Source organism: Aphis gossypii, chromosome X (assembly GCF_020184175.1).
Source record: "Aphis gossypii isolate Hap1 chromosome X, ASM2018417v2, whole genome shotgun sequence".
Lineage (NCBI taxonomy): Eukaryota > Metazoa > Arthropoda > Insecta > Hemiptera > Aphididae > Aphis > Aphis gossypii.
Window position 1 is genome coordinate 30,578,404 of NC_065533.1, and position 9,314 is coordinate 30,587,717.

At 30.2% G+C, this 9,314-nt stretch overlaps 1 protein-coding gene and 1 pseudogene across 1 annotated transcript; one reads left to right on the top strand and one right to left on the bottom strand.

Annotated features, from left to right (window-relative positions):
- Positions 1-237: 237 nt before the first annotated feature.
- On the top strand, positions 238-6,347 carry LOC126552141 (uncharacterized; annotated as a pseudogene).
- LOC126552140 (ras guanine nucleotide exchange factor R-like) lies at positions 2,105-4,600 on the bottom strand. The gene is made up of 9 exons (XM_050206731.1): positions 4,428-4,600; positions 3,782-4,076; positions 3,418-3,722; positions 3,299-3,346; positions 3,179-3,232; positions 3,018-3,110; positions 2,878-2,952; positions 2,719-2,811; positions 2,105-2,653 (listed from the first exon to the last, which is right to left on the bottom strand). The coding sequence occupies exons 4-9, from the start codon at positions 3,306-3,308 to the stop codon at positions 2,553-2,555; spliced, it is 426 nt and encodes a 141-aa protein (XP_050062688.1). The 5' UTR covers positions 3,309-3,346; positions 3,418-3,722; positions 3,782-4,076; positions 4,428-4,600; the 3' UTR covers positions 2,105-2,552.
- Positions 6,348-9,314: the final 2,967 nt, after the last annotated feature.

Below are 9,314 nucleotides of genomic sequence, written 5' to 3' on the forward strand. Positions count from 1 at the left end.
AAATTAAATTTGAAATTTTTATTTTACTAGTAAACACCATCAGTAATGGTAAATATATTTTTGTAAATATCTATAAATAGCCGTAGATAACGATTTACGATAACAAATACAATTTCTTATCATTCACATTGAAGGCGCATTCACAGCTACGTCGTGTGTCGTGTCGTGTTGGTCAAATCGCATTCTGATTGGACGTTTAACTTTTGGTATGTTGGTACAACCAAGTTTAAACCGAGGATACCTAGAATTGAATACATCTCAACTTTTGTCGTTTCTGGTAAAAACGGTTAAAGAGTGGTTATAGATTATTAATTACTATCACTATTATTATTGAATATTGACTAAAATGACATGATTATAATTACTGATAACAAATTATTAATTTCAAATTAGCGATTTGCATATCTAGACAATCTTGTAACTGCGACACGCCGAAGCCGAAAACTACGAAGTACTGAACTACGCTCGTTGCTCGTATCAGTCGTAGCTCATACAGTCCGACAGTCGTCACTAGTCAGTCATACGTGTTTGCTATAGGTATTGCAATATTGAATATTGACTATTGTATAGGTACCATTTTGCCATGTCTGTTGTGGTTAAAACTTGTTCAAAATGCCAAAGGTTGTATTTGCCTCATTTCATCCACGATTGTAATGTACTAGGTATGTATCATGTTAAGAGTTAAGTATAATTATTACATTTTCAAATTAAATATTGAAGTTATATTTAAATAATATGTTTTTATATAGCCTTGGTATGTAGGTAACAATTCAGTTAACAGACCTACTTTAAATCATAATACCATTGGCATTATTATTATACTGTTTATAATTGTAATTCAATATTTGCATTATTCAATTATATTTTTTAATATTTATATACATATTTATTTACATCACAATCGCTGGATCAAGTGAGGACAGCAATTAAGCCACAAAATATTAGGCCAAAGACTACCGAAATAGTAGATGATACAGTTAGTAATGAAACCTTATATTCTAATATTATTGGGGCAGTGCTTAAACATCCTGCTTTGTGGGACCATCGTCTACCTCTAAAGGACCGGACTGAAATTAAAAAAAGAAAATTATGGGAATTGGTCCATTTGGAGTGTGGAGGTTTGGTCCAATCTATTATCAAGCTATTTTGTATTATTATTGAATAATGGTTTGTATTTGTGTATTCTTTTGCGTGTTTGTTGGGGTTTTTTTTTCTTAGGTAATTATGATGTAACGTCTATTATGAATAAATGGAAATATTTGAGGGATAAGTATGCAAGAGAAAAAAAAGTTACAAACGTCCATCTGGTAGTGGCAGTACACCATTAAAAGTATGGGAGCATTTTGAGGAACTCAAGTTTCTTGAGGACATTTTAGCTGTTGAACCAACGTAAGTAATTTACCTTGTTTATTTTTTCATAGTTAAATTATATTAAATGTAAATTACAGCAAACAGTCAATACTACATATTATATATGTGACCATTGAAATACCAATTCTAAAAATATGAAGTTTTTTTTTTTGTTTTTCATGATACATATTTTTTTTTAGTACTTCTTCAAACTTGACACTTGAAATTGACAAAAATAGTCCAACCACTTCAAATGCTTCGTCATCAAGAAAAAGTAAAATGTCTATGTTATTTATAGATAGATGAATTATGTAGTTATTATAATTACAATTACCATAAATACCCATAATTATGACATATTATCTATATTATTTTAATTTATTGATCATTATATTATTACTTGAATATCTTTATAAATCAATACTAATTGTTGTATATTAAAATGAAAAAATAATATGGTCCATATAATGCTATTAATAATTTATTAGTAATCACAATAATGAGGATGAACAGTTACAATGAGATATAAGAATACTTTAGTTTGAATAGAAACCAAAAAACCAAGAATCGTAATGATCAACATTAATTAATACTATTTTACCATTAATTATTAAAATATTAAAAAATTCTACATATTGTGTGATTTTAATATAAATTTCAGGAAAAACGTATGATGTTATTGGTGAAGCTATTTTAAACGAATTAATATCGTCTAGGCCCAAAACACCACCACCACCACCTACAACACCATCAGTGACTGACCCAGTTTGCACCTATTTGATGGAAACAATGAAAGATTTACCTAATAATATAAAAATTCAATTGGAAGAGGACATATTAGCATTGATGTTTGCTGCATGACGTTATTAAAAACCGAATTATATAATACAGATTTATCACACCATTTGGGGAAAATATGACTTAATTTAAAACCGAATAATATAATACCGATTTATCACACCATTTGGGGAAAATATGACGTAATTTAAAACCGAATAATATAATACCGATTTATCACATCATTTGGGGAAAATATGACCTAATTAAAAACCGATTTATCACACCATTTGGGGAAAATATGATGTAATTTAAAACCGAATTATATAATACCGATTTATCACACCATTTGGGGAAAATATGACCTAATTAAAAACCGAATTATACAATACCGATTTATCACACCATTTGGGGAAAATATGATGTCAAGGGGGGTCCGCTCGTGTTGTTTGGAAGGAGTTATTTACATTATGGCTTTCCTCCTGGGGACTAGTATTAGACGGTGGTGACTTATCAACAACAGTTACTATAAAACAAATGAAAAATTGACTTTAATATTTTGATTATTGTCTAGAAATCAACGTTACTTACTCTGTTCGGTAGTTTTCTCACTAGTGTCATTAGAACCGCCCGACTCATTGTTTGAACTGATGATAGCGGGTGTTGTCAATGAATTTTCGACTGCTGAAAGTATTTTAAAATTTAACTTAATATTTTAAGTATTGCACAGATAAATTATAAACTGCTTACATTGGGCATCAAAAACATTATCGCTTTCCTCACGGGGACTAGTATTAGACGGTGGTGACTTATCAACAACAGTTACTATAAAACAAATGAAAAATTGACTTTAATATTTTGATTATTGTATAGAAATCAACGTTACTTACTCTGTTCGGTAGTTTTCTCACTAGCTTCATTAGAATTGTCGTACCCGTTTAGTGGTGTAATAAAATGGTCATGATGGCCAAGTGATAAGTTATCTAAAAAAATCTTTAGTTTAATTATTTAGTTAGTTGCATAAAATACATTCACATTTCACAGTAATTACCTAAACCACGTCCTGGTGATAACGCATTCGATTCCGTTATTGAACACTCATCGCCTGAAAATGTTATAGTTAAAATTGAGCTTAAAAATGTTTTAATTCCATTAATATAAAAATAATTACCATCTAACATATCTAAATCTTCTATACGATCGTTATCTGATACCTCTGCTATTATAAAAAAAAAAAAAAAATTCATAATTTTAAGTAGGTATGGAATTAAAGATTAACAGAATACTTACACCGATTAAGAACACACGATTGACATAGACACCGCAGGTTATCATCATCAAAGTAGTGTCGGCCATAGTATACAGTTATTTCTTCTCCTGCTTGTATGTCTTCAATTGCTTTTACATCACTTCTTATTTTTGATGTGCAGATAATTTCTGCATTTGCCTCACAATCATGGTTACAAAAAGCAGCGGGTCCTAGGAATAATAAATGTAGCCTTGTCCTGCCACTTTTAATTAACGAATAATCATTTTGACCACGGACAATATATTGTGCTTCAATTGGGTAAGTGGTAACCCTTCTATAACTTCACCTGTAACAAGTCGTTAGCTTTAATATATATAATACACATTCATTAAAAAAGATACAAACCTTTTTTTATGGTTCTTTTGGCCGAAATTGACAATTCCGTGTACCTATTATTTCTGTATCTTGAATTTTTGGTATACAAGAAAGGACTAGACTCTTGAATCGAAAAGTTGTAATATGACAATTGTGTGTCGTGTATTTTATAATCGTTTCCGGCTTCTGGCAGAACGGACATCATACCAGTAGTGTGTGGCGTGAGTCTCAATAACTTGCCAACAATGTTAATCGCACAGTAGTCGTCAGCAGTAGCCAGTATATGAGCCTTCCAACTCTTCGACTTCCTTGTTATCATTTTAACCTAGAATGTATGAAATGAGATTAATTTTGATGCTGTAACTCACGCGTAGATGGTGCTGTTACTAGTGCGTAGAGGGATTCGCTCACAAGACACAATTAAATAATAGGTATAAAAATAAGTCCCACGCGAAAACGAATAATGAGCCGACATCAGGGCAGAGTGAGTCGACCTATTATGAAACATGAAGGTACTCATGTACTCTAGTTTTTTAAACCAACGAGTGTTCTGCTGAGCTTAAACTTGCTATGTTACGCACGTGTAAGACGGAGACAACAAACACCAGTATTACGTTCTTTTAAGGTATAATTAACAATAACAGCAGTCCTACTATGAATACAAAACATACATTACTTTAAAAAGAACAGCAACAATGACGGATGGTGTACATTGTACAGTCGGCGAAGAAATGAAATCAGAGCCCAATTGATTAGGTAGTCTTTACCGACCGACCAGTGCAGTTGACACATAGAGAGGTGGTATGGGGGGATCAGCAGCGATATGGATCCGGGACTTTCCATATTGAAAATAAAAATTATTCAAAAATATTGCAATAATATATGGGCCAACCATTGAATCATCAACCACCACACAAATAACAATTAAACTGTTATCATAATATTATAATCACGAACTATGAAACGACACAAAAAAAAAGCCAGAATGCTGCGGTTGGAATCCTAAAACAATAATAGAATATTTTATATTATAACTTAAATTATAATATAAAATAATACAACTGAAATCACCCAGCAGTCATGAAAATTTTACGAGACTACGGTTTTTCGTATTTTTACATGCAATTTGCTGGGATGGTAGCCAGGAACAATGTAATAATATATTTGCATGGCACACGGGCACACGGGTGATTTCGCGGTGCGCGGACATCTAACAGTAGTCAGCTCGGTGCCTACAGGGTTTTTTTGTATTTTTGCATAAAATTAACAGGGATAATAGCCGAGTACGAGTGTAATGCAATGGTGCAAGTCTCATTTCGATCGCACAATTATTCGATTTTTAATTAATTGATTCATAATGTATTTGCATGGCACACGGATGATTGCGCGGTGCGCGGCTTACTTACAATCGTCAGCTCAGTGACTCTATGTTTTTTAGTATTTTTACTCCAAACTATGGAATCACCATGGAATCACCCCCCGTTTTATACAAACTCTATAGGAATCACCATGGAATCACCCGCCGTTTTATACAAACTCTATAGGAATCACCATGGAATCGCGTTTTCCCGGTAAACCGATGGCCGGACGTACAATTTGCATAGAGGTCGATTTATTCTCCGAGGGATTCTTCACTAGGACCAGTTTTTCGTTTTTCCAAAAAGTCATTATTTAAAACTTTTATTTTTTAAATGGCGTTTGACGTATACGATGTTTTTAAAAAACCTAAATAACACGTTTTCGAAAAATCTAAATAATAGAACTTATGCAGATCCTTACGGACAACAATTTAATCTCTATTGGTTTTCGTCATATCTCCCACGGTTTTCCCGGCAAACAGCTCGTAAACGTGATTTTCCAAATTTGGAAATTGTCAGTTTTCACGGTAAACCGTTTTTGCATATAATTTTGCATAGAGGTCGGTTTGTACCTACACAAGTCTAAAAACTGCTCATTTTATGGTAAATTATACAATAATGGAAATTTGATTTATTTTAATTTAAATGTATGAAATAATACCGGTCATAAGTCCCAATGCTACAAGTAGTTATATATTTAGATTTTTATTCTCTATTCAAAAAAATTAACAAAACTGAGGTATAATATGTATGCTTAATTTCAACATTTAAAAATGTTGAGCATCAATATGTGTCTCTCATGGCAATGGAGGAAAGTCAACGCGTGGCCCTAATATGATGCTCATGGCAATAGAGAAAAGTTCACAAAAAAACTCGTGGCAGTCAACTTGATACTATTTTACCATTAATTATTAAACTATTAAAAAAATTCTACATATTGTGTGATTTTAATATAAATTTCAGGAAAAACGTATGATGTTATTGGTGAAGCTATTTTAAACGAATTAATATCGTCTAGGCCCAAAACACCACCACCACCACCTACAACACCATCAGTGACTGACCCAGTTTGCACCTATTTGATGGAAACAATGAAAGATTTACCTAATAATATAAAAATTCAATTGGAAGAGGACATATTAGCATTGATGTTTGCTGCAAAAAAAAGCATTGTTCAAAAGATTAGTACAAATTTTATTTTTAGTATATATGTCTATTAATTTTCTTTTATAACTGTCTCTGTTGGTACTCTAAAGCTCCTGCATGATCAACATACATTTTTAATTTGTCCCTTATTTCTTTAGCATTTGAACTATAATGATTTAAACATTTACTTGCCAATAGTAAAATATTATAAATCAAAATATAGGTTAGGTTATAGTTTTCCAATTACCTAAAATATGCTTGAAAAAATATCATTTCAAAATCGATTATTTTCACAAGTTCTTCCTTTTCTTTTATACGTTATACTGTATGTCGATAAACTTTTTAACACATATAATAGAACATGGTGCACATTTTCTTAACAAACTTTGAACATGATCTTAAATACGAATTTCGAACTGTATGAACAACCTATTCAATGTCCCAATTATTTTTGGAGATAATTTAATAAGTAGTTGAGCATATATTGTTGATAATACAGTGCAACACGTTCGGTGTTATTAAAAAAAAATCATATTTAGACATTTTGCCATTTTGGTACATGCATTAATATTTAATAGTCAATATTAAACATATAATAATTAGTATATATTTTTTTAAATGACAATTTAAATTAAAAATAATTAATAAATATTATATTATATTATTTATTATTATTGTTAAAACTATAATTATACTATACCAAATTACAAAATAATATTTAATACTATTTCTTACTAAGGGTAATTATAGCCTTAAGGCGTTATGATACTTTTTATAAGGGTTAAAAGTTAGTAAAACCATTTCCTAGGCACCCCATATGAAAAACGTTCGTATCTCGGGAAGTACAAAAGCACAAACTTCGGGACTTTCGGTACAAATTAGTTCAAACGATGCACAGATTAATTCATTACCATTCAAACTTTTAAATATGAAAATGGGGGTGCAACCATTTCCCCAGCACCCCCTATAAAAAACGTTTGTATCTCGGGAAGTTCAAAAGCACAAATCAGCACAAAAAAAGGCTCTTAGTTTTGTTTTGAAATTCCAAAGTGGGGGTGCCAAGGAAATGGACTTAACATATTGTACTATTAAATTGTAAATAGTACAAATTTTCTACTCAGTTGTATGTTTTTCTAAGTAGGTTCACCAATTACTGTAAATATTTGTACTTTTTATTTTATTTAAATTGATAATTTTATTTCAAATTATAAAAATGATTTGAAGGTTCTTATGATTAGATATGTAATTTTAACATTTTAAAAATCATACACAAAATATATATAACACTATAAAAGTATAAAATAATATATAACTAAATAGATTATTATGTATCACTTGAATAATCAGGAACTTTTTCTTGTGATATTTCATCTTCAAGCAATTTGTCTGTAAGTATACATACATAAAATTGTTTTTTTTTTTTTTACTATACATTTTATTGTTATTTCTTGATAATATAAATAAATCACGGATTAATATATTTTGAAAATAGCCCTCAAAGATTAAATTTAAATAAATATAATAAATGGATTGTCTTTGAAAACTACCTATGGTTTGTAGAGGAGACAAAATATTGATTTTTTTATGTTAAGTATCTATCCTAGTTTACATGGTATAATTTAAATATGTGTAGATATTTAGGTACATAGTTAATACTTTTCAAATAATCAAAAAACATCATACAGTGATGATAAAATGAACATAAATAAATAATAATGAAACAAAAAATAAAAATAAGTAATAATATTGACTACAAATTTTACTTCATATGTATATAATATGGACACCATAATATAATTTGTAGATTATCAATATTTATGTAATTTTATAATTAGCATACATTTTTTTATATAAATTCATAAATTTGAAAACCATTTAATTTGATTCTTGGTGCCTACATTAGTCATTAATAATTACTCATTAGTCATTAGGTATAGTGTACAGAGATTAAAAGCAATATTATATGGGTTTTATTTTCAAAATGCACTATTACACTTACCTAAGGGGTTTCAAGTCTAGTTACTTAATTACCCCTATTAAATAAAGTAAATGCAACTAAATATAATTGGTATCAACCAATCTCTTATCAGTGGTATAGGAGCTATCTTCACAGACATGGTATTGTAATTGTAAAGTGTGAAAAAGATATTACTTAATCAAATGATGTCCAATCAACAAAAACAATAGACCTAAACCCTAATCCATAAATAGATGATTATTTTTTGTCAAAACTAAGTGCTTGCACAAGAGAAACTTAATATCATAGACAAACAATATGTACCATTATTATCAGCCGTCATCGTAAATAAGTTAATAATAATAATAATAAAAAATATATATATGTATATAATTTTATGATGTCTGTCAGCACTTCGATCTGAAAAAAACTATTATGTACAGTAGACAAACACAATTTCAAAACTTTACGTAGGTACCTAAAGAATTTCACCACAGAATAACAGGTGAACGATGTGCATACAATAGGTATCGTTTTTACTTCTTCGTATACATAATATTATACGAATATTATCAATGTTCAATGTACTGAGATAGTGAAACACATGTATTATGAATTTAATAACTAATGCTTAATGTACAGTGGTGTATGCTGTATGCGTTAAATAAATTGTACTCATGTAATAACATTATTATAAAACGTCACAGTACAATTCTGTGAATCCGTCGATGTGCATAAACGCTATTAACACTGTTCAAACTTGTATACAATAACAATAACAATAATTGTAAATGTATAAACACACATTTCTGCATCATGCGTATTACACCGTGTGAAGATAATCGGTCCATGATCCAAGAGTTCATATTACCCATATTATTATATATTTTACATGCGACCGTGACAATAACGCACATGACGTCCGCCGAAAAGCTGAGTGTTGAAACCCATTAAAATAAAAAATACTCTAGTCCTGCAAAACAGTAAGCGACAGTTGTGTGTTTGTGGCGCGCTAATCGAAATATCACGGATTTAATGTACGGTAATCGGTTAGTTAATCAGTATAATTAGACATTAATCCACACATTCCTTAATGACCAAA